This window comes from Colletotrichum orchidophilum (genome assembly GCF_001831195.1).
Source record: "Colletotrichum orchidophilum strain IMI 309357 chromosome Unknown Scaffold_78.1, whole genome shotgun sequence".
Lineage (NCBI taxonomy): Eukaryota > Fungi > Ascomycota > Sordariomycetes > Glomerellales > Glomerellaceae > Colletotrichum > Colletotrichum orchidophilum.
The window spans coordinates 81197-105948 of NW_019173034.1; the positions used below are offsets into that span (position 1 = coordinate 81197).

Consider the following 24752-nt stretch of genomic DNA (forward strand, 5'->3'; position numbering starts at 1 on the left):
TGGCTTGATGCTTCGCAAGAAAGTTTCTGTCGAGAATAATGATGAAGCTGATCATGGCTGGCTTGGCGGATGTTTAATGCGGAGATAGAACCCCTCGAAAGTCGCGACTCACGGTTAGGTTGCGTGTTAACCACAGGATACACGAGTCAATTATTGATACAGGGTCCTTCGTGGGAGCTCGCAACGTGATACGCTGAACAGTCCCATGGCCCGGCATCGTGCAACCGCAGTCCCCAGTTCCAGCAGCCATGCCAAGCCAAGACAATGCTTTGGTATGCTACTTGGGGCTTGCCATGTGGCTGGCGCAAGGTCCTGAGGTGAATTGCCAGGACACACCTAGTAACCTCTGTTCCGAGAGCGCGCGGCTTGAATAGGCGTCTTCGATCCCAACTAATCACTGAAGAAAACGCTCTGCAAATGCCCTTCGCAAGCACGACCCAAAACCGTCAGTCGCTTTTGAAGCTGTACCATACTGGTAGCGATTACACACCTAATTAAGTTGGATGAGTGCAAGATTTTAGGAAATCTCTGGCATTATTCGTAGTAGCAGCTTTGTCGTGTGGCATATCTACCTAGTCAAGATAAACTCGCGGAGTGGAGTCTACGGGCCAGGTCAACTTGATCAATTTCTGAATGAATGTTCTTATTAAACAGTGAAAGAGGTCAGGTTTGCCTGCAAACCATCCGGCAAAGCACACCGCTTAATATGGCTTTAAGCATCCGCCGTGCGGCAGAAGGAGATGGGATAATTGGTTTCCCGGCCCTGTGTAGCAGGCTAGCAACCTGCGATAGGTTGTGGCCTGCGAGGCGTCATGCCTTGGTGTTGAAGCCTACTTGGTGTTGTCGAACACACATTTGAATCGTGGTATGGGAGCTGTTCATGTTGGTTTAGCTCCTGGCATAGGCAACAACGAGGATCCTGCTAGTTAAGTTAATCTGGTCAGCATGTATGGTGGCAATGGCGTACGGGAAATAGGGGTTAAGCGGTTAAGCCCAAGCCCATTTTAGCCTCCGTTCCGGCAGTTCCTGGGAACTGGCGGGTAGCCGGCCGGGCTGTGAGGAAAAGAAAGGTGGTCGATGAAATTCCAGACTGAGCTGGTCGAATAAGGCCTTCCTTCGGGTTGGCTCATCCGAGCCATCGACAACATCACCGGGGGTGGGGGGGGGGGACTTTGATACTGGCATCGACCTCATTTATCCAGAAGTATCAGAAGTATCCGTATATTCTTGAACAAGCGATCGTTAGGCTAGAACCAAGAATAGGCAGTCCCTGAGTGAGAGGCTTTCACGAGTCAATGATTGCTCTCAGAGCAGGGCGGTGTGGCTTGGGGTCGAATCAGATTAGGGATCTCCTGGGCCACAGTGACGTCGATGGCTTGGGCTTCTCGGCAGGCGGCAGGTATCCGTACCCGGTAGAGGATACCACCGTTGAGATTGGTCTGGAGGACAAGGCGATATATTCTCTTGGGACAGAGGTACAGGTCGGAAGTAGTGATAAGCTTGGGCCGTCTTGGTTTCTTACGAGGGCTGTCCAACAACTGCCAACTGAGCCGGTGTCCTGATGGTCTGTTTCCGGGGAAAGGAGACACTGGGGGGCCCGGTACCTGGTGACTCGCGAGGGACGTTGAGCAACATGGCTGCATGGGTTGGAGGCCTGAGATCTGGGAGTTTGAACTCTGGAGGGTATCCCGGCGATACGGTTGTGATGAAAGGATGAGCGACGCGAGATGTTGAAACGAGCGAAGAAGGCATTGCGCGACGATCTTTGGACGGCGTCCCGGACAGTCGTTCTTGACGGGTGGAAACCTTGCGAGTTGACCCTGACGATCGCAGTGGCTGCTGTACAACGGTGTCGTCCGTTGGTCAGTGTCGGCGTTAGTATGAAAGTCATAGGTTGAGAATGAGAGGCGCAAGGTGGAAGTGGGCATTCATGACTCCCTGGCCAGTGGTCGGAGCAAACTTCAAAGTAACGGGCGGGGCAACGGACGGCGACTTGCCGAGCGCTCGATGTTTTCGAGGAGTAGGTACCGAATCCCAACTTCCCAAGGGATGTCGAGGGCAGTCAAAGAAAGTATGTGGCTCCTGTTTTTTTTTTTTTTTGTCACTCCTTTTGCTAGCAGAGGAAGAGAGGCACTTGGTGTGAGAGGGAGGTGGGAGGCAGAGAAGAAATGGGATCGGGATGGGACGACGGGATCCCTGACCTGGACCCTGGCACTTGCTTCATTGTGAGTTAGCTCGCACTTCCTTTCTTTTCTCTTTTTCCCGCAGGAGCCCAGCGCAGACACAGGAAGGAAGCAGACTCCAGATACTCATACCTGAGGCAAAAGCCATGTGCGATCAAGATTTTGACACTGTCATTTAGAAGCATCAAGTCTTTCCAGAACACTGTGCAGCAGCTCCACCCTGATTTTTGACTTGACTTCACTCCGACATCCATGCCGATTCATCCTGCCTCCAAGAGGCAAAGCAGCCGACCCAACGCAGCATATCTGCTTGGTTGGGTCTCGTTGGAGAGAGTATACGGATACGAAAAAAAGAGCATAGCGTATAAAACGACGCAGACGATCAACCAGCTACCGTTATTCTATCCCTACTTGAGGAGAAGCTTGACTTGGGCACATGCGCCTTACTCATCATCGGAATCTCGATCTCAACATCAGCTGCGACATCTGGAATTGATTCCCACTGCTCGCAAAAAGATATGTGAAGAGAGACGTGAGGTTGGGCAGGCAAATGAAGCACGTCCCTGATACGCCATGTGACAGCCGGGCGGCTAGGCCTGTCGGGACTCGGGATTCTCGAATCTCGACTTTTTGAACCCATGGACTCGTCCACTCTGGACCCGATCCTGGATCTGAAGCGGGCCGCGGAGGCATGCCTTACCTAAGACACCGCTGTCGTTCAAGTTTGTTTGTACCTATCCGTATAAAGTACAGCGGCGGCTGGGCGGTCCATAAAGTGTGGCACGGCGTAGCAGCAGTAGAGGGAGAAGGGAATGCAAAGCAACGCTGTCGGTGGCCATGCCGCCATGGGAGTCGGGACAAGGTGGTGTGGATGGGGGCGGCCAGGAGCCTCCCGCCGTCATCCAGCTGAGAAATACTACCCTGCCTTCCCATACGGAGACCATCGTCGCTACCAATCGCCGGTGCTCCAGCTCCGGAAACTCATAGGGTACCCTGTGGGTTGGCAGCAAGAGGGATGGCGTCGACTCCGTCTCTCGAGAGGAAGTCTGGGAGTCTGAGGGTCTGGAGAGATGCAACAAGTGGTGTTGTGTTTGCTCAGTCCCAAGACCCCTATTCCGTGAAAACCGAGGCGCAACAAAAGTTGCGGGAAGAGAAGCACACTAAGTCAAGCAAGCATCCAACCAAGTTCTCCACCTTAGACATATGCGTTGGTTTTCCCCACACCAATGGCGAGAGAAAACGGTTCTAACTTGTCGCGCCCGTCACGCCCGTCCAGCACGCAGCGCTAGGCCGCCTCGGGAGCGCTGCTGCAAGTGCCCAAACAGCCACAAGCCACAAGACTCTATTCCTACGGGATACCAACTCTGTACGTTCACTATGCAGGTAGACGACAACAGAACACACGCTAACAGGCTGGGGTCAAGGGAGTGGCATCTCTCCACTCCCACAAGCCCGTACTGTGTAGTGTGCGCTGCTAGCACGTATCTCCCTTACGATACGGATGCCTCTGTCTTGCCTAGCAGACTTTGGGGAGCGGATACATTTGGTTAGGCATGCGTAAGTCCTTCGGCTTGAGGGAGACGGGATACGAAGACCACGCGAGATGAGATAGTTAATATCAGGTAAGCCAGGTGGTCAGGTGGCGGCAACGGTCGACAAGGCCGAATGCGTTGACCCAGACGGCAGAATCGCCAGACGGGGAGTAGACTCAGCCCGACCGTCTGGACTAAGGTAGTTATGGTTAGTCTGGCCCCCATCCGTTTCCTGACAGCAAGGTACCCAGAGCCTAGGGGAGGGAACGGACGGTGGAAAGGGAGGCGGTGGTGAAGGAACTATGAGATCCATTAATGGGATGGGCTGTTAAAATGTTCAGCGGTCGACAGCCACACCTCGCAAGCCTGGCTTTAGTATACCCCGTTCCTAGATGGAATGAGTGAGAGTGCAGAATACAGACAGGCACAGGCCACAGCAGAGATGATGGCCGGAGATCGATGAGATGCAAAGAGGCAGTGTCGCTCATCAACTAGTGAGACGTCAGAGGTCAGAGGTGAGAGAGGGGGAGAGAGAGAGAGAGCGAGATAGAGCGTACAATGGTATCCAATGTCCATGGTATGCGTGCGAGGCATCCTCCCTTGACCTGGGTACATTGCGATACTTGCTCATCCTCCCACTAACGTTGCAAAAGACAAGCCGGGCTTGGGGGAGGGGCATAACAGCCGTTCGAACCAATGTTCATCTCCGAAATTGTCCATGGTCTGGGACAAGCACGCTGGCGACCTCTGACAATCCCCTTGGGGCGTCGACGCTTGTGCTGCGTTAGGAAAGAAGGTCGACCGATCACCATTCGTATTCCATGTCGACCGCGGGCTGGAGGAGCGAAATGCTTTGGCGCAACTTCGCGAGAGGTCCTGCGTGGCCTGCCCCCCTTTGCGGAGACTGGGCCCCATATCCATCGGTCTCATTCGCCGAGTGCCTCTTGGGTGCTGCCGGGGGCTGCTCGACTCAGTATGTACACTCGCCGCGACTCTGGCGGCACAAAGTACACGCAAGGCTGGACCGACTTATACTAGCGCCGTCTCCTTGCCCCATTTTTCACCCTTGACGTCTGATGTATTCCTCAAGTATTCCGTACCTTTCTACTATGCACGGGAGCTTCTCCTCCACCTCTGGTAATCACAGGCGCACCGAAGCTCACCGTTTAGGCGTAGAATCTACATCTCGATGCAATAATTTTCGATACGCCTCCCAAGTACCGAATACGTACTTGTATCTATACGCAGACGCTACCGATGCCTTTCACTCTTTCTCTCTCTCTCTCCCTGGACCTCCAGTGTCCAACCAGCGTCAGATAAACCAAACAGCGCCAATCAAGCACAGGAGAAAGGCAAGCGAGCGGTAGAAGGGAAATCCAGTGTTGCGCCAGAAGAGCCATTCGTCCTACGACATTTCACCGTTCGCCTCGCCGACCAATCTTGCTCTCCACCTTTGCTCCCAAGCATCCCCCCCTCGCCGTCGCATCCCACCCCAATCCCTACATCCGCCCTCCTTAACCCGCTGTGATATCCGTCCAACCCCCGGTCCCAGGTACCTCAAGTTCCGCCTTATCTCCTCTTCACCTACGGATACTCCAGCGCTGTAGTTCTTCTCTCTCGCTCTTGCTCTGTTCCTCTACAACCTCTAGCCTCCAGTAGCTCACCCGTCCTACGTTATCCGCCTGACCACTTTCGGGGCGTGTCTCCTCGCCATTTGTTCGCCTCTTTGCTTTTTTATTTTTTATTTTTTTTACTCTCTCTCTCCTTGTCCTCTTGCTTCATATTGCCAACCCACCGACACCACCTTCTTCCTTACTCTTCCCCTCCAAACTCCTCCGATATCACCCTCGCTCCGCAGAAAAAAAAAATAGGAGCTCCATTGTCTTTGACACATCGGGTCGTTGAGATTCGAGCGAGTGTTGAACGATTTGGCTCCTGACCAACAGCTACTGGGTTTCGATATTCACATTGGTTCCAGGCCTTCACTGAGCTAATATGCTGCCGGTTGACCACAATTCTTCTTGATCCATACCCGCCCGCCCTTGCCCATCCATACTCTCCAGCCTCGGCCTACTTGTTTCGACAATCCGCGAACCCCGCGCTACAACATCACAAGCAGCGCCCTCTCTGCTCTGCTTGCAGATTCGAACCCCGACAGTAACTCAATATGGTTGACGACTCAGCATTGGCCGCGGCAGCGGCCATCGTGCAATCCCTCGCCGCTGATGGCTCCACGCCAATGTCTCTCCCCTTTAAGGTCGACGCGCGGATCGAGCTCCCCGGACGAGATACCCCTGCCAAGCGAAGCCTCGAGAATGAGCTCGCCAGGCTCGCCCAAAGAATCGAAAAACTTGAGAGTCGAGCCCACGCCTCTGTGGCATTCCCGGAAACGCCCAACGAAGTCCACGGTTCCCTCTTTGGCGACGATTCCGACGGCGCTTCACCATCATCATCCAACAGTCGCACTGTTGCCGCCGGGCCCACCAAGTTCCAACGCGAAGGTACCGCCACAGCCGATCCGAGCCTCGCAGACAGCCCGCTGACTGACGAAGCCTTGGAAAGCTTGCAAGAGAAGGTACTTGACCAGGAGAAAGGAATTTCTAGTGCGAGACAGGAAATCAGCAGCGTAAGCGCCCAGCTCCTTGAACAGAAGGAACTCCAGGAACAGGCCTTCTTCAAGATTGAACAAGAGAGAGTTGCGACTCTGGAGCGGGAATTATGGAAGCACCAAAAGGCGAACGAGGCCTTCCAGAAAGCTCTGCGAGAGATTGGTGAGATCGTCACAGCCGTTGCGCGCGGCGACCTTTCCAAAAAGGTCCGCATGAATACCGTCGAAATGGACCCTGAAATCACAACGTTTAAACGGACAATCAACACTATGATGGATCAGCTGCAGGTTTTCTCAAGCGAAGTCTCCCGCGTCGCCCGCGAGGTCGGAACCGAGGGTTTGCTCGGCGGACAAGCTCGCATCGAGGGTGTTGACGGTACCTGGAAGGAGTTGACGGACAATGGTGCGCCTACAGTGCGACCCGCGGTTTTGAATCACCTTGCTAATTGATCGTTGCAGTCAACGTTATGGCTCAAAATCTCACGGATCAAGGTCAGTCACTACCTAACCGGAAACCGCACCAGAGAACTATACTGACATGGCGCAGTGCGAGAAATCGCATCGGTAACCACTGCTGTCGCCCACGGTGACTTGACCAAGAAAATCGAACGCCCCGCCAGAGGAGAAATCCTGCAACTGCAACAAACGATCAACACCATGGTAGATCAACTGCGAACATTCGCCTCCGAAGTAACTCGAGTAGCCCGTGATGTCGGAACTGAAGGTATCCTCGGTGGTCAAGCCGACGTCGAGGGAGTCAAAGGCATGTGGAATGAATTAACGGTCAATGTCAACGCAATGGCAAATAATTTAACGACACAAGTACGAGACATTATCAAGGTAACAACTGCTGTAGCCAAGGGCGACCTTACACAAAATGTCCAAGCGGATTGCAGGGGAGAAATCTTCGACCTCAAGTCAACCATCAACTCCATGGTGAAACAACTACAACAATTTGCCCGAGAGGTTACCAAGATCGCCAGAGAGGTAGGAACGGAAGGTAGGCTTGGTGGCCAAGCCACCGTCCATGATGTCGAGGGAACCTGGAGAGATCTCACCGAGAACGTCAACGGCATGGCGATGAACTTGACGACCCAAGTACGCGCGATTGCCAAGGTCACAACGGCTGTGGCGAACGGCGACCTAACGGAGAAGATAAGAGTACCCGTCAAGGGTGAAATTCTCGACCTGAAGAACACTATCAACACCATGGTGGACCGCCTCGGCACTTTCGCCTTTGAGGTGAGCAAGGTCGCCAGGGAAGTCGGCACTGACGGCACGCTCGGCGGACAAGCCCAGGTCGACAACGTGGAAGGCAAATGGAAGGATCTCACCGAGAATGTCAACACTATGGCTTCGAATCTTACGATACAGGTCCGCAGTATCTCGACCGTTACCCAGGCCATTGCCAATGGCGACATGAGCCAGAAGATTGAGGTTGAGGCTCAAGGAGAAATACTAGTCCTCAAAGAAACGATAAACAACATGGTTGACAGACTTTCCAACTTCTGTAATGAGGTGCAACGAGTGGCCAGGGATGTCGGCGTTGACGGCAAGATGGGCGCGCAAGCAGACCCCGCCGGCTTAAAGGGTCGTTGGCGCGAGATCACGACGGATGTCAACACTATGGCTAGTAACTTGGTAAGCGCAAACAGCCCTATGTCATGAAGTCTGAATATCGGAACCGACGGCTAACTGCTCAAATAGACAACTCAAGTACGTGCATTCTCGGACATTACGAACTTGGCAACAGACGGAGACTTCACGAAACTCGTCGAAGTAGAAGCCTCTGGCGAAATGGACGAACTCAAACGAAAGATCAATCAGATGGTGTCCAATTTACGGGACAGTATCCAGAGGAATACACAAGCTCGCGAGGCGGCCGAGCTGGCCAACAAGACCAAGTCCGAGTTCCTGGCAAATATGTCTCACGAAATCCGCACTCCCATGAACGGCATCATAGGCATGACGCAGCTGACACTGGACACGGACTTGACACAATACCAGCGAGAGATGCTAAACATCGTCAACAGTCTGGCGAACAGTCTACTCACCATCATTGACGATATTTTGGATTTGTCCAAGATCGAGGCCCGCAGGATGGTCATAGAAGAAATTCCGTACACCCTGCGAGGAACGGTGTTCAATGCGCTCAAGACACTGGCAGTTAAGGCGAACGAGAAATACCTCGACCTCACCTACCGAGTCGACAGCTCCGTGCCGGACCACGTCATTGGAGATTCATTCCGTCTTAGGCAGATTATTCTGAACCTGGTCGGAAACGCCATCAAGTTCACGGAACACGGCGAAGTCAGTCTCACCATTAAGAAGGCCGATCCTATTGTTTGGGCATGCGGCCCTGACCAGTACGCTATCGAATTCATCGTTACGGACACTGGTATCGGCATTGCCGCGGACAAGCTTGATCTCATTTTCGACACATTCCAGCAGGCCGATGGCTCCATGACCAGGAAGTTTGGCGGTACCGGACTCGGCTTATCCATCTCGAAGCGCCTTGTTAAGCTCATGGGCGGAGACTTGTGGGTTAAGAGTCAACACGGCCAAGGCAGTGAGTTCCACTTCACATGTCGTGTTCGCCTGTCGGATCTCGGCGTGGAGATCATCGAGAAGCAAATCAAGCCATACAAGGGTCACGAGGTGCTCTTTGTTGACAAGTCGCAATCTGGCTACGGAGAGCAGATCGAGGCAATGTTGTCTCTGATTGGCCTCAAGCCCGTCGTCGTTGAGTCGGAGAAGAACCCCATCCTCACCAGCGTTCGTGACGCTCAGGCGATGCCGTACGATGTCATTATTGTCGACTCCATCGACACGGCCAGGAGGCTTAGATCGGTGGATGACTTCAAGTACCTTCCCATCGTACTGCTGGCGCCTGTTGTTCATGTGAACCTCAAGTCGTGCCTGGACTTGGGCATCACATCTTATATGACTACGCCCTGCACGGCTGTGGATCTCGGCAACGGCATGATTCCTGCCCTCGAGAATCGTGCCACGCCATCTCTCGCCGACAACACCAAGTCTTTTGAGATCCTTCTTGCAGAAGACAACCGAGTCAACCAGAGACTCGCTGTTAAGATCCTCGAAAAGTACCACCACGTGGTCACAGTTGTTGGCAACGGTTTTGAAGCCGTTGAGGCTATTAAGGCGAAGAAGTTTGACGTGATTCTCATGGATGTTCAGATGCCAATCATGGTGAGTCCCGGAATTTCTGTTGTTGTCTGTCCATGTTGATAGCAAGCTAATCCCACCCCAATAGGGCGGTTTTGAGGCAACAGGCAAGATCCGTGAGTACGAGCGCAGCCTGGGCTCGCATCGTACTCCCATCATTGCTCTGACAGCTCACGCCATGATGGGTGATCGTGAGAAATGCATTCAGGCACAGATGGACGAGTACCTGTCGAAGCCTCTACAGCAGAACCACCTCATCCAGACCATTCTCAAGTGCGCGACGCTCGGCGGCCAGCTCTTGGAGAAGAATCGGGAGAGGGACATGGCTCAGAAGACCAGAGTCAAGGCGAGCTCCACCGAGAATCCTCAGTCTCATCTTCGGCCGCCTCTGGAGACCCGATCCTTCACTTCAAAAGAACCAATCATGGGACCCAGTCCGGCCAGCCCAGCTGTGGCAACGGCGGACCAGGAAGACCCCATTTCTAGGGCACGTAACGGCCTTTCCGACTCGCGCAGCCTAACAAGCTAACTTGGTTTCTTGTTCGTGCGCGCAGCTGCTACTGAGGTCACATAGTTCCTAACTGGGATGTGCAGGGACAGGCTCAGAAAAAACGCAAGTGGAACCCCGAGTAAACCACAATCGACTAACATCGTTTTCGATGAAATACCCAAGAGAGTTACAAGACCATTGGTGGATACAACACGGACAGCATCGCTTCCCCTTCCTATCTTCTACTCGACATTCTTACACATACACCAATCACATACGATACAGCCAATCCACCCCCTTTTAGTGGCTGAGAGCTTCCCAGGAAGAAGGGGAGGCAAGTTTTGAGAGTTCACAAAGTGGGTGTGTGCAGCAGTGTTCCATTACGCAGGGAGAAGCTAGTCTCTCTGTTTGGTTCACAAAGATTCTCAAGACGGGCTTTGCATACAGATGGGTCAGGCAGGGGCGGCATTTGGGGCTCTGGGGGCCGTCGGGAGTTTTTCATCATGAATTTTGTCGTTATCAAAGGAGCAAGGGCAGGCGTCATGCTGTCCTCATTCTTCACCTTCTCGTTGACCTTCCCGTTGTAGTTTTACTTGAGTTTGACAAGGAGGGAAACGGTTCACACAGCCAGCACATGAAATGGCTATGCCTTTGTGTTCTCTCCTCTGTGGGTGACGTTGGTGGTTGGATTCATCGACTTTGACTCGGAAGCATTCAGTCTGGTCATCGACTCCGTCGGCTAACGCAACCAGGGTCGGGGGTAGGGGATATGCCTCCTTTTCTTTAGGAACAGGATAGGGGGGAGAGAGGCTCAGAGAGAGAGAGAGACAGATTTTGCTTTTTTTTCCCCATCCCGTAAGATCAGGTTACCAGCAACAAGGGCGTCTATCAGGGATGGGGAGGGTACAGAGACTTGACATTATTTGATAACAAAGAAGCCCGGTCGAGTTTTGGTCGGGCTGGATACCCAGACTTGGATTGCTCCCCCTTCGTGACTAGTTGGAGTTGTGAATGTTACCTTGGTCGACTCATCTTTTCTCTGTTGAGAAGAACTGCTGCAGACTCTTATGCCATTGCCCCCATGAGCAAGCCGATGTTTTATTTCCACTCTCCCCCAATCGTTCAAAATCAACTTGACATTGGCCTACTTTCCCTGCTTCCGTGCTAATGTGATTGATGCAATGTGCCACAGCGGTCAAATAAGTAAGTAGCCTTGGATTCAACCTGTAACATGCGTTCTTGCATGGACAGCTTTTACTTATTTCTTGAAGATGTCGTCCACATCAAACGTACCTAATGAGGAGCAGATCTCCCCCCTCCCTTCTACCATTTCCTTTCTCATAGGCGACGGGCCAATACTTCTGGGATGGCTTGAATTAAATAGAGGACGGTGACGACGTTTGACAAACCGCAGATTGTGTGACATGCAAACACGTATCGTATCGTTGGGGTCATTCGCTTCTCTTCTACCTTGATCAAGGTCTTTATGATATTGTTCAGACAAGTTGGGTAAAGATATGAAAAACTACAAGGCTGACTAGACTCCCCCCCTCCCCCTCTCAACGTCAATAAGGTACTATCCACATCTCCGCTTTTCCCTCTACCTAGGTGAGGTAGTAAGTACTATTGAGGACTTTCTGTAAACGTATATAATACAGAACCTGCGAGAATATTCGCGGCTGTTTATGCTACAGCTTAAACCCCCCTATTTAATTTTATTTTAATTATTTTCAATCGAGGTTGGGAAAGTTGACCAACGTATTAGCAAGGAGATGCAATAATCATTTTGGCTCCAGACAGAAGAAAGAAAATAAAAGACGTACCGTTTTCTTTCCTGGCCCAGAGCTGTGTCAAAATGTCGATTGAGCTAGGAGTTCCAGACACCAAACGTATTGCCACCTGCAAGCCGGGCATTTTCCACAATCACCAAACAAAAAAATAAATAAACGGAGCGTTTGATCCGGTATGTTAATACTGACAGGAGTCTTTGGGCTCGCCCCCCGATCGGGGATCTACGTTTCTCACTTCTCATTTGTCGACGACGATCCTGTCAGGATTGGACGCTGGATACCCCCCCATTTGAATATGCAACGACGAGGAGAGGGAGGGGGGGTTCCATCTGGTGGAAAGGGGAAAACTAGACAATCGGCCGAGCCACTTTTGGCCCCGGGGGAGCGGGTGAGGCCAAGTCAAAGGATGTATTTCAAGGAGGTTTCGCTCCTGTCCGGGTAATCAGAAAATCGAGTTAATCACATTGATCACAATTCTCACGGAGCGGCCCAATGCAAGCAAAGTTCTAGACTCTTCAAGGAGGACTGCAAGGAGGAGGATCAGAGTGGTTCCTAGGTATGTAGATGGCAGCTGTAGAGGCGCGCCCCCCTTCCCCCAGTTACAATAAGCGAGTGGCAACGTCGCCTAAATCCGGCACGTAGTTCGCCCCCCCGTATCCCAAAGCCGAGAACTTCTACTCCTGGTACCATGAGAAATCCTCTAATGCCGGTACCTCTCTCGCAAGCCCGAAAAGAAATCACCACGTGCGCGTGCGCATTTGCATCAATGGGAGTTGCGACTGTGATGGGATGTGGTCGGTGAGAATGTATATGATAGGCCAGGCCGGAGCAAAAGAACCGCTAGCATGGAGTAGAAGGGGGTTTTTGGGAGCTTTGGCACCGTGGCACCTTGATCCCTAGCCAGGATCGTTGGCCTAGGCATGCAGGAGCTATTATCGCCACCTCGATCTGTCGCAAACCCCAGAATTCGCTTCCATTTGGAACCGTAAAGGGCCAGAATACGATGCAATGCGATGCGGGAGGGATGGACTAGACAGCGTGACAACATCACTCATGCTGGCCCTTCATTGCGGCGGGCGGATCTCCCAGTCAGGGACTAGCCGGCACAACGAGTAGACCAGACCTAGGCTTTTTTCGCCGCCTCTTGTGACTTGGAGTCCGGCTCATTTGAGCCTTTGCCTGGCGGTGCCACGGTACCGTCCTTGCTGGGCTCTTGAGCCGATTCAAAGGCGGCTAGAAGTGCATCGAGTCGACCCTCCAGGTTCGTCAGGTTTGCCTCGAGTGCGCTGGCCGCCTGCTCGCCTCTGTATGCGATTTATGGTTAGTCCAATCCTCTGAAATGATAGCGGTCACGAGGGCTCTTCTTGATGGGTAACGGGATATGGGAATTTGTCTTCTCGGTCCTGCCGCTTGGCTAGACCCCGGCGGGGAGCAAGGGGAAGTGCAGTAGTCCCGAATGTCTGGCGATGCAGAGTATTGGACGTGATCTGACAACGGCCCTGGGCGTTGCGAAGGGCTCATGGGCTGAGACTGATGTGGCACTAGCCTTGGAGGTGTAAGATGCTCGAGGCCGTATTCGTCCCTAGGCTCTCGGTGCCCGCGGATAGTCTGGTCTAAAGGGAGGGTCTAGAACTTTCAACGATATGGGCTTTCTGCAGGAGCGGTAACCGAACGCAGTCGTTACACATGGGTTTGTGACAGCGAATTGGACAATGCCGGACCAAAAGCCGTCCAACCTCCCTCCCCAGATCGAGTGAGGGAAGCACATGTCTCGCTTCTGTGCGACATCCCCGATTGAGAGTGAGCGGCCAGACTAATGCTAGGTCGTGGATTGGTGATTATAGCCCCTTGCGCTGGAACATATACTTGCGGAGTTGAAGTTTAGAATGACAGCGACTGGAGACCAAAAAAAAAACTCTGGCTGGATTTCGAGGACAGGCCAGAAGAGTAAGCCAGCGCCAAATCCGGGATAGTTCAAGGCTGAATGCGCCATGAACAGAAAGGGGAACTTCCAAAGATGAGAAAGGTTCGGCGATGTCTTGCACGAACGAATGAGTGTGCACAGGCACTGCCTGCTGCGCCGCGCAAGGATCCGAGGGAAAATCTGGGCCACTGGGCTAGACGCTGGTACTGATGCGCTTTGCTCGGAGTTGCAGCTTCGGAGGCAGCTCCGACTCGTTCAGGGTACAAACATGCCATTCTCAACTTTGTGGTGAGTGAAGCAAAGGGAGGGGCGTTTCATCCCTTCACACCATGGGCGCGAGGACAAGGGGTGTTGGCATTCGTCCTCCCAGACGGGGGAGTGGGGGGGGAGAGCAACATGAAGGGAAAATAACTCGTCGAATGAGCGTACCTTAGCAGGTCCTTGTAGGCCTAGAACGTGGTCAGCCCTGGAACAGTCTAGGTGGGGTGGTTTCTCCCATTGGATGCCACCCCCTTCTGCCCTCACCTGGCCTCTCCTCTGCCGCAGTTACAATGAGCACCGGCCAAGTCCCCAGCCGCTCCGTTTGTACGAGCGGAGAGCAACCAACGGGTGTGCCAGAGGTGGCAAGTGGGAGAAGGGACGGGACGAGGGACTTGGGGGCGGAATGGGCGAATGGGAGAATGGGAGAATGAGAGAATGCGAGAGAGGGAAAGACGGGAAACATTGGGCAGACGGTAAACCGAGGTATACAGAGTAGTGGCCAGCAAAACACCTTAGGGACCACGGTTTAAGCCCACCTCAAGAGCTCTGCGCCTGACAGCGCTATCCGCTCAGGTGTTGCTGCCGCCTCCTTACGGTGTCGGGGGTCCCAAGCCAAAGCAAGCCGCTTGAAAATACGGACAACAACGTACCTGGGCAATGTTATCCACCGGCGAGTCGCCATCGTGCCCGGTCGTTGTCGTGGAGGCGGACTCGGGCGCCTTAGATGGTGGGGCCATGTTCGGAAGACGTTGAGGTGCTGGCGAATCAAACGGTCGAGAAAATAAAAATTGGCCGGGAAAAACAAAAGGGGAGAAGAAGGTGGCCTGATTTTGGGGGTCTCAATAGAGGGATCACCCTCTTTTTTTAATCCTCTACGGACACCGGTCCAACCCTGGTATACGTGTCGTAACGATGGGAAATGCGGATACGGCGATTTTTGGTGCCTTTTTGATGTTTGTCGTCGATGGCCGCCGTTGAACACTCGATGCTACTCTGTTTTTCGTTATTTATTTTGGCCAAGCTAGGGCGCAAGCTTGCGTGGATTCGGCCTGGAGCCCAATTCTTCTTCGTTGTGGCTCAGCGTACCAGGTGACACGGGTTCGGCGATGCCGGGAGAAAGGCGATAATTCGGAGTCGTGTCAAGAGATAGTAAATGCAGAATGTCCCGGGATGGATGTATGGGATTTTGTATGGTCTTGAGACGTGCGTGGACAAGTTGTCGACGACTGGCGGCAGAAATGCGGTGCCACTCAAACCCCTCACACTCGGGAAGGTGCCTGCAAGGAGCCGCTTATGTAATGAGGGCAGTCCACGGTGAGCATAACTATCAAATTTTATGAGGTCCATTATATATGCCATTTTGTCACAAGTCGACAACTACAACCAGTGGCCCAGATCGTCTAGTTGGTTAGGATGATACGTTGTGGTTCTTCTATACAGCGATCCGTGTTGACGGCGGTTCGAATCCGCCTCTGGGCACTAGAAATTTTTGCGGGCCAACCCTCTCAAAGGCTCAGTATCGTCGCTTGCGGCCTACTCGTAACCATCTGTAGCGGTGAGGCTTCCCAGCATGTGAACTAGAGCACCGTCGTATTAAGAAACCGTATCTCGTCGGATGTATTTCCTATAACAAGCTGTGCAGCAAGTCCGAGGGATGCCAAGGATGTCAAAGTACTGCGAGCACTTCGGCTTGATTCCGAATAGCACCTTGCCGTCACTCTTTCCGTCGATTGCCCTACACTTAATGAATTGGTAGTCGAGTCGGTTCCGATGTAGACTCATCACACATGGCCCACATGTCCAAGTTTGTAAAGGGAAAAAAGCATCGTGCCAACCTAACGCGTCGGGAACCGGGTTGATTGATGCTATCTGATGTGTGTTCTCCCACACAACCTGGAAACCTACCGATAGGCTTCCTTACCACTGCAGGCAGAGAACAGCGCCGATGCAGCCAGAAAGCCAAAAGGTCGTAGTTGAATGAATGTGGTCGTTTGCCGCGGTAATTCTTTATGACTGCTGTGGTTAGCTTCACCGTCTTCCATGGGTACCTTGTGGTGGGAGGTAATGGCATAGGCCTTGGATAGGCAGACACTGTGTGTTTCTAAGGTCAGTGGCCCTCCAGTGGACGTAGGTACTTTGTGAGTCGAAGAGAATAGATAGGCCCGGTTCATGATAAACTATCATGGTATTCCACTAGGCGGAATGGCTTTTTGATTCTCCTACTTATGCGTTCCCGACGATAGACAACTCGGTTAGCTGATGTTGTTACGCGTGACAGAAAAAGTGAGGTTATCTTCCATACAGACTACTGTAGGAGATGGGGCAAGGCGAGTGAAGAGAAGATGCGACGCTGGGCCAGAGTCTGGATTCCCCCGTTGCAGAGTGAGCCGTATCGTCGTCATACTACTGCCTCAGTCAACAGGGTGGATTACCTCAGGCAACAGAGCGGGTGGCTGTACACTTCAGTCTCTCCAATGGGTATCGTCGGGGCCTGGGACTAACCCAACTTGGGTCCGGGTGGACTCAGCCGGAAACTGTCAACATTCCCTCCCCTATCCCCTACAGGCTTAGGTGCAGGCTTACTACGTAGGTAAGGCCTGTACAGGTGAAGGGAGGTAGGCACGTAGGCAAGTAGGCACCCGACACGCTGGGAAGGAAACTAGGTTTTCCAGGTCACCTTCTTTTTCGATGCCGCAGCGCATTCCCAGATGCCGACCAAACCCCCCTCTCTGGTCCGATCGGACTTTCGCTGAGTCTGATCAGGAAAATAATAATAATGACATCGGATCCCAAACAACACCAACCCACTGACGCAGCTGTGCGGTCCAATCTTTTTTTCCCCTTCCCTGAACAAGCTCAAACCAGCAGCAGGTGGCATTTGGCTCAAATCTCGATGACTGGGAAATGGGCGTTCGCGATCGAGATGTTGGAATTCACCGTGTCGGAGTCAATGGAACCTGCTTGCACACCCATCCAGTGCCATCATTGCTTCCCATCCATCCATCCTCCGTAACTTACGGTTTCGCCTTGAGCAGTCTGACAGTTCAGCAAAGTCCCTTCTTTTGGCTTGCTCGCTGCAAAGTCACGTCTTGTACTTCTGCTTCGGCCTGGTGCTCGTACAGATACTTTTGTACCAGTAGATTTCTAGGCCATTGTGACCTCTCCCACAGAGTACTAGAACAGCATCAGCCCTGTCGCTTGTGCTCACATCGTGATCGTCTGTGCCGTCTGCGATCGTATTCTCGAATGCCCAGTATGACGATATGCTTCAACTAGGCCTGCAGGCCACGCGCAAACATCGACGATTCTTACCTCCCCCCGCGCGCGCAAGCTTGTCTTCCTCTCATGCCTCTTCCCAGTCTCTCACGCTCACAGTCTCCGTTCTCTCGGCGCCTAGACGAGCCGATGGGTTATCATCAGCCCATTCCTTGCCCGCTAATCTTCATTTTTTTATGAAACCACGGCCCACGAGCTCATTGCGGTTCCCTTTAGCCTGTCCTCGTTCGGCGCGGACATCGTCGACGAGATCCAAGTATTCCCAGTTGGCCCGAGGTCGTCGGTTCCGCAAGCCTCGCGCTGCATCAAATTTACGTCACGGCGGGAGGCCAATATCGGAGGTCGGGAGGTGACTAGCGCGTCGATGCTCTGTAACACTGCCATTAGGCTTGCAGGTAGGTAGCACGTTCCGCGGCGAAACCATCCGTCGTTCATTGGAGTCCATGGATAGATCAACCCCCTCCGCAGGCTGCCGCGAGAGCCCACAGCCATGGCGTTAGGATATAGAAGGTGAAATGAACTCTCGTAGCAATGCGAGTTGTTGACCGTGGGTATCCGTACACTGAACCAAGATACCTCGTGTTGCTAATATCAGAGTCCTCAGTTTGACCATTTCTATCACGGATCGAAATTAGCATGCGAACCACCACGGTCGATCCGCCAATGGTCAATCGTCGACAAGCTCGAATGTGGCCATGATTGTTATTCTCTACTGGCGCGTTGTCGCGTATTTGGGCTGCAGCGTGGTACTAACGGGGTACGGAATGGCTTGGATCGTGTTCTGGCACTGCGGGCGGGTTCAGTCTGGCAGCGCTGGGCCGGTCCATGGTCCTAATCCGTGCTTGTCAGCTTTCGTAAAGCATTGTTTGATGCATATCTCTCGTTCCAGAGCCCCGTCAAAAGGGTCTGCACGCGCCTAGATGCCGTGCCAATCCTGCTCGCCTGTCGGTTTGTCCAACTTCGTTGAGATGGCCCGAGTTCCAGAACGCTCTTAATGGTTTGTGGAGACAGTGACAACCGAGAAGTGAAGATGCATGTGCTCTCAGCCTCACTTTGCGACCCAAATGCCATCTCCAGCCGAATGCACAATCTCCAGGCTGACGATGGCTTTCGTCTTTTACCCCTCCGTCACAAAGCGAAATTTCGGTTAAATGGGAGGCAATCCAGTTGCTTACTAGGTCAGCCGACGGCGAAGTTGCCTCTGGTGTCGGGCCCAGAGTTACACGACATAAACGGATAGGTAATCAGTAATCGCATTGCGCAAATCCGATTCTTCTGCAAATTCGGTGACATATCCTACCGGCAAAGCACTTACCATGCGAACCCCCCTGATGACGGACGGCCTTTGCTTTGGGTCTGTCTGATGGGACAAGGACTTCGTGTTCTGGCGCACACAACCTCTCGTCTTGGATCGGCCAGGGGTCGAATTCTGACTTATTGATCACCGAAACATTGCCATGTAGTTTGTGTGGACGCTGGTACAACCACTTGGGTTGATCCGCCAGGTACGGATAGACTTTTGCGAAGGGAACGAGACGTCAACGCAATTATTACGTCGTCCTGATTCGCAGTCTGTTGTCTCACCCGCACAGTGCTTTGGGACAGCTACCTATGGACGAGGTGCGTTACTCGAGGCCCGTGGTGGCCAGATTCATCCGCGTGAGCGTGTGTAGCAGGGGTGACAGCGGCTTTCGATCGCTGCGCAATTCTTCGATTTCAGTTGTCTCTCAATCCTTGATGCAATGCTCCGTCTCCCCGCGTAGTGGCGTGTGAATAGCCATCTGTGGTGGTCCAACCAGTCTAGCTGGCTGCTCAACCGCTGACACGTCGAAAAACGCGAGTGTTGAATTGTCTAAGAAGCACAATGAATTGCAGGTGTAATCGACATCGAGATTCACTTCCACGGCCAGGTCTTCATTGGTGTGTAGGCAATGGTAACTTGATCGCAGGGTTGTTTATAGAGTCAGACATAGTTCCGTCGACTTAGGTCTCGTGCTGCTTGGTTATTGTCTCCAGCAATTTGGCGTGCCTACATCATACCGCAGCAACTTGCCAGTGCCAGTCTACATTGAAAGCGATGTTCCTTCTCTGGGTCAGCTGATTGACGGCGGTGTTCCGCGACCCAAAGGTCGAGGTTCGGTCCCTGCTGTCTTGTGGGAGAGATGAAGAGAGAGAATGCTCTGGAGACGGCGGCATGACCCGCAATGGTCTCGAAGGGCCCGTTGCCGAATATGAGCGCCAATTCAGGAATTATTCAGGAATTGTTGATGCAGGTGCCGTCTTCAATCTAGGGTCAGCACTGGCTTTTCGATAGTGCTGTCCTGGCATCGCGTGTTCTGCAATTGGTGTGAGAGAGTGTGTGCAGGTACGGCTTTGGAATGCTGTCTGTAGGCGAGGCGTGCCACGATGCCGCTACCGCGCTCGCAGTCGAGTTAGGTACGGAGCAGATTCCGTTCATGAGAGAGTGGTGGGCTGGCGCATCAGACCCTAGCGTGTCTGCGGTGTCTGTGTTCGCGCAGGTACTCTGTAGTCGAGGGGAGTGACTTTGAGTGCGAGGAAGACGAGGAGGGTAAGATGGATGATGGATGAACACCCACCCCCCTCTCTGCCACTAGCAGCACCCTTTCCAAGTTCCGTAGGAAGTACCCATGTGCTGTTCTGGCCTGAGGCGTCACTGCCTTGGGTGCCTTGGGCTTACCGGGATAAGGAGAGAGTGCCCTCACAAAGACAGAATGAGGCAGAGAGGAAGGGAAAGAGGCATGGATCAGGTAAGGTACGAATCTCATGTACCGGTACAGGCACTGCATGTATCCCGAGGGCCCATCTCAAGCGGCCGTTTCCTGTTCCTGACTCGCTGAAAACCCATGTCTTTCCATCTCTTCCCAAAAGGCTCCATATTTGTCTGTCCTTGTGCTCGATCCCGCTTTTCTTTGCGATGGGCTTCCACTCAACATGCGCACTGTTGCTGGTTTCCTCCTTGCCGACTTTTGAGAAGTCGGTTTCTGCGATCAGACGCCAGAGAGCTTGTCCTGGGTACCTTGAGCTATCCATCAGTCTGCTGCTCTAGCTTCTCTGTTTGGGCTTGGGCCATTGGACATGCCACCCTGGATTACAAGTCTGCGGCGACGTCTGAGGCTACCAGTGCCATCAACACACACCCACCCTCGAGGTTTCCTATTGACACCTCTGACCTCACCTCTTAATCCGCGTCGATCACCGCGGGGCTAAGTCTGTTCAATCTTCGAACCGTTTACCTCGCCCTTCCTCCGTTCCATGCGCACCTTTGCTCACTGAAGGTCGCTTTCCTCTCCGTCTCGGTAGACGGCCATCCCCCCAGTTCTTCTTCACCGTTCCAATTCCCAACTCCAACCCGTGCAAAGGAAGACGAGGGGGGAAAAAGGAAGACTTTGCCGGCACTGTTCACTTTCTCCCAAACCTAACCCCCTTCTTCGACCAAACCATCTGGGTCCAGTCCTCATCGCTCCCACCATACCTAGACGCGCCGTGCTTTCATCCACCAAGCCATCTGCTCTTCCCCGTCGTTCATGTGGCTGTGAACCGCCGAGCCGGCTCAGAAAACGCATTCTCACAAAGTACGTATTCTTTCCTGAGCGCACATCCCATTCCATCAGAATCCCGACGCCCCTCTTTGCCTGGTCTGGTACTTGCCGTTGTCCCACACCCTAAAAGCTCGGTCTCGTTCAATGTCATCGAGATCCATCTTCCATATTGCAGCCACCAACTTGGTATATCCACGCCATGCTTGCCACACGCCTTCCTCTTCTGCAATTACTTATCATCGACGCCCCAAACAGACGTAAACCTCGCTCAGCACTCGAGGGAAAAAAAACTGATCTACTTCAACGTCGTCGCCTTTAGACTGTTTTGCGCACCATTGAAGCTCACGAGAGGACGTTACTTGCCGACCGAAACTTATTAGCCTCGAAACAGGCGTCGCCTGTCGCTGCCCAACTGCCGCGACTCGATTGAGCAGGAAGTTTTCGATGATTGTCGGTTGACCGTAACACAATAAAGAAGTGCTTCGACTTCGAGCGACGGAAACCGAGACGTAGCGAATCGAATCGACGACCGAACGAGAGGATTCGAACCTGAAAAGAAAATCGATCAAAAAATAGAAAGCTGTGCACGCCAATTTCTTGGTGGTCATTTTCGACGCGCCAAAGGTCTGCCAATCATCGCATTACCGCTCCGGAACAATAACACTTCTGAGTCGACGGTATCCGATATACGTCCCTCATTTCAACCATGGCGCAAGAACTCGACAGCATTTTTGCCGAGCTAGGCATCTCGCAGTACCTGAGCATATTTTTCGATCAAGGATTCGATACGTGGGAGACGATATTGGACATAACCGAGTCTGATTTGTGAGTGAACCGCTCTATTGCTACGACGTAGTCTCGAGACTGACGACAATACCTTTCCAGGGACACGCTTGGAGTCAAATTGGGACACCGACGTGTGAGTTCTGGTGCAATTTTGTGGCCGCCATCAAGTCCTAACACAAAGTAGAAACTGCAAAGACGTATTGCCAACTCTCGCGGGCTCGCTCCGGAGGCATCACTAGTATCGCCCTCTAGAGCAAGTGCAGAAGAGCCAAAACCAGAGACGCAACGTCCTGATCAACCCCGAAGCGAGGTTAAGGAGGGTCCGGTTACCACGAAGCGAAAGTATCGCCGTCATCCAAAGGTACGTATTGCGATCTTTTCCAGTCGTACACTTGTACCTGAACACAACTGACCAAGACAGCCCGATGAAAATGCACCTGAGCGGCCGCCTTCGGCTTACGTCCTCTTCTCAAACAGTACGACATAATATCAAAAGTGGCGAGAAACGAATAGAGCTGACTAGCCCCACAGAAATGCGCGATGACTTGAAAGGTCGAAATCTGACTTTTACCGAGATAGCTAAGCTTGTCGGAGAGCATTGGCAAAATCTGACTCCTGGTGAGAAGGAACCATACGAAACTTCAGCGTTGAAGGCGAAGGAGAAATACAACCACGACTTGGGGGAGTATAAGAAGACATCCGAGTATAGGAAATACAACCTGTACCTACAAGATTTCAAGGCACGGCAAGCCTCCGCTAATCAAGGTGCGTGGAGGTTTGTCGCTTCGAATGGCCGCCCAACTGACCAAGTTCCAGCCAAGGAGTCGTCGAAACGGCAGAAGCTCGATTCGAGTGTTCGTCTGCCTAATGGTGGGAGTGCTAGTGCAACACCAGGGAGCCTCAGTAGCACGGGTAGTGGAACTGAGAGCCACCAGGGAAGTGAGCCGCCTCCTAATCGCAAGCAGCGTGTGGGTTCTGTGGTGTCTCTGTCCGAGTCGCAGTATTCGACGGCCGTTCCAACTCCAATTTCCCATCATCATCCGGTCGATGATTCGGTACACTCTCCTGTCAGCTTGCAATTCGACCGGGAAAGCTTGCACTCTACAAGCCCTCGTACTTCGCAAACTCGGAGTCATCGCCCAACGTGGACGGAAGGCCAAGTAAAAGCAGAAGCAGTGGCACCTCCACACCTTCCATCACTGTCCGACGTGTTCAATAACGGGCGAGGATTAAATGGCGTCTCGAGATCACCGGAAGCAAACGGTTTTGGAAACTTCGCGCCCCCAACACACCCTGGTCCCTCCGTACCACCGTCGTTGAAGCACGAATATTCTTCCGCAGGAAGTTTATCCTCGTCCGCCTCTGGACTGTCGTTCCCTAGAACACCCAGCGAATCTTCGCTTCCGATTCACGCTTTATTGTCGAACAAGACGTTGCCAGGCCCTCCTTTCGAATTGCAGCCATCGCCGTTCTCGACTGCGCCGCCCACTGGACCGCCATTGCTCCAGGATCAAAAGCCGCCATTTGCCGGGCAGGCACAAGGTCCTGTTGGGGCAATAAATGGTACTCACGGTCAACCCAAGCAAGGCTTTCCGCAGAGGCTAATGAGGTTTCAAGGTTACCAGTCCCCACCTGCCTTATTGCGATTCCAGTCTACCTCCTCAACGGGGACTGAAGGATCGAACGTGTCGCACGCGTCGTCTGGCGCTTCCTCCCAAACCTCCCTCGGTGTGCAGGAGAGGAGCGACCCGAAGCTTGACGGAATGAGCGCTTTGGTGCGGGCGGGCGAGATTGTGAACCGTCGTGTTCAGTAAAAGATTGGGAGTTCGGTGAGCAATGGGCAGCGGCGGACTGCACTGTTTGACAAAAACATTGCGCAATCTATTGATATAAGCTCCCAGTCCGGATCGGGTATTTCGCAGGAGCTTCTTTTTTTTCGTTGATGGCATCAGCGTTTCGGTCACGTCCAGCCAGGTTGGCTGAGGTCGGTGTGTTTGTTTACTTGAATACCCTCGTGGATTGGCACCGTTTCGGAATCTTGTTTGAGGTGGCGCAACTGGAAAGCCCTGGCGTTTTTATCCGTTTGGACGTGGCACCTATTTTCAGTCCAAATGGCGTTGCAAGCTGTTTGGCATGGCCAGACGATGAACCAACTCTGGGATATAGGGTGCTAAATGGTATTGCATGATACAAAAGCTTTTCTGGTCGCTCGAGGACCGCCAAAAAAACCAAACGTACTGTATGAACAAAGCATGCAGTCTCAATTGACGAAGCTGTTCAAATGACAGAGAGTAGAACGAGAGGAATTCGGAATGCAGGTGTTCAAAAGGAAAACACAACGAGGCAGGAGGTTATGACGTCAATCACAATAGAAGGGGGACCCTTCCTCTGCCTCACATTGTGACGGACCATCACGGGCGTTACCTTTCAGGAGCAGCCAATCCTTTTGCCGACGCCCGCCACGCTAGTGTCCACGCCAGTGTCCACGCCCAAAAAAAATATTAAAAAAATAAAACAAAAAACCGAACGACAGGCAATAAAATGAAGGGTCTTGCCCAATCCGAGGCGCCTGCATGGCTGAAGTTTACCATTCATTGGACTAGTGACAAAGGTACCCTGAGGCACCTCCAACGTCATAATTTGGTCAGGATTTCAGGGTCCTGGCCTGATTTCCAACCCCCCAGTCTTGGCAGGGTCGGTTGGTTGGCTCTTGTTTTTATTTTTTTATTTTGCGCCTCACTTTTTGTTCGGCGGAACCCCCTGTCGCTTCAAACGAAACTAGTCTCCGATCGCCAGTCCCCAACAGTACTACCACCCCCTGCTTGTGAGCGCCCCCCCACCGGCGATGAGTAGGGTGAGGTGAATATTGAACCTAGAGGAAAGTTGTGTCTGTCTCGTGGGATGTTGCGAGTATGGTTCAGTTGCTTGATAGTTTTTCTTCGCTTTCCTAACAATCGTGGGGGTTTGATTGGACGAAGTGGGGGGGGGGGGGGGGGGGGGGGGTGGGGGGGGGGGGGTGGGGGGGGGGGGGGGGGGGGGGGCGTGGGGCTGGCTGCTTGGCGTGGGCAGACAGGGGGGGGGGTTGGGGGGGTGGAGGGGGGGGGGGGGGGGGGGGAGCAGTGACGAGGAGAAGGAATCTGTGCAGGAGGAGAGTTC

General features: G+C 52.9%; 6 protein-coding genes across 6 annotated transcripts; 3 read left to right on the plus strand and 3 right to left on the minus strand.

Annotated features, from left to right (window-relative positions):
- Positions 1-1518: 1518 nt before the first annotated feature.
- CORC01_08903 (uncharacterized protein) lies at positions 1519-1752 on the minus strand (the record flags this gene model as incomplete). The annotated part of the gene is made up of 1 exon (XM_022620533.1): positions 1519-1752. One exon carries the CDS (start codon positions 1750-1752, stop codon positions 1519-1521), a length of 234 nt encoding a protein of 77 aa, XP_022472923.1.
- A 2590-nt stretch (positions 1753-4342) lies between these two features.
- Positions 4343-4645, minus strand: CORC01_08904 (uncharacterized protein; the record flags this gene model as incomplete). Its single annotated transcript, XM_022620534.1, has 1 exon — positions 4343-4645. One exon carries the CDS (start codon positions 4643-4645, stop codon positions 4343-4345), a length of 303 nt encoding a protein of 100 aa, XP_022472924.1.
- Positions 4646-5882: 1237 nt separating this feature from the next.
- CORC01_08905 (hsp90-like protein) lies at positions 5883-10038 on the plus strand (the record flags this gene model as incomplete). Its single annotated transcript, XM_022620535.1, has 5 exons — positions 5883-6726; positions 6783-6815; positions 6871-7964; positions 8031-9533; positions 9598-10038. 5 exons carry the CDS (start codon positions 5883-5885, stop codon positions 10036-10038), a joined length of 3915 nt encoding a protein of 1304 aa, XP_022472925.1.
- A 2874-nt stretch (positions 10039-12912) lies between these two features.
- CORC01_08906 (uncharacterized protein) lies at positions 12913-14711 on the minus strand (the record flags this gene model as incomplete). The annotated part of the gene is made up of 3 exons (XM_022620536.1): positions 12913-13093; positions 14143-14162; positions 14625-14711. 3 exons carry the CDS (start codon positions 14709-14711, stop codon positions 12913-12915), a joined length of 288 nt encoding a protein of 95 aa, XP_022472926.1.
- A 5474-nt stretch (positions 14712-20185) lies between these two features.
- CORC01_08907 (uncharacterized protein) lies at positions 20186-20317 on the plus strand (the record flags this gene model as incomplete). Its single annotated transcript, XM_022620537.1, has 1 exon — positions 20186-20317. The coding sequence occupies one exon, from the start codon at positions 20186-20188 to the stop codon at positions 20315-20317; it is 132 nt and encodes a 43-aa protein (XP_022472927.1).
- A 1199-nt stretch (positions 20318-21516) lies between these two features.
- Positions 21517-23410, plus strand: CORC01_08908 (HMG box protein; the record flags this gene model as incomplete). Its single annotated transcript, XM_022620538.1, has 5 exons — positions 21517-21635; positions 21696-21729; positions 21781-21957; positions 22018-22072; positions 22176-23410. The coding sequence occupies 5 exons, from the start codon at positions 21517-21519 to the stop codon at positions 23408-23410; spliced, it is 1620 nt and encodes a 539-aa protein (XP_022472928.1).
- Between the last annotated feature and the right edge of the window lie 1342 nt (positions 23411-24752).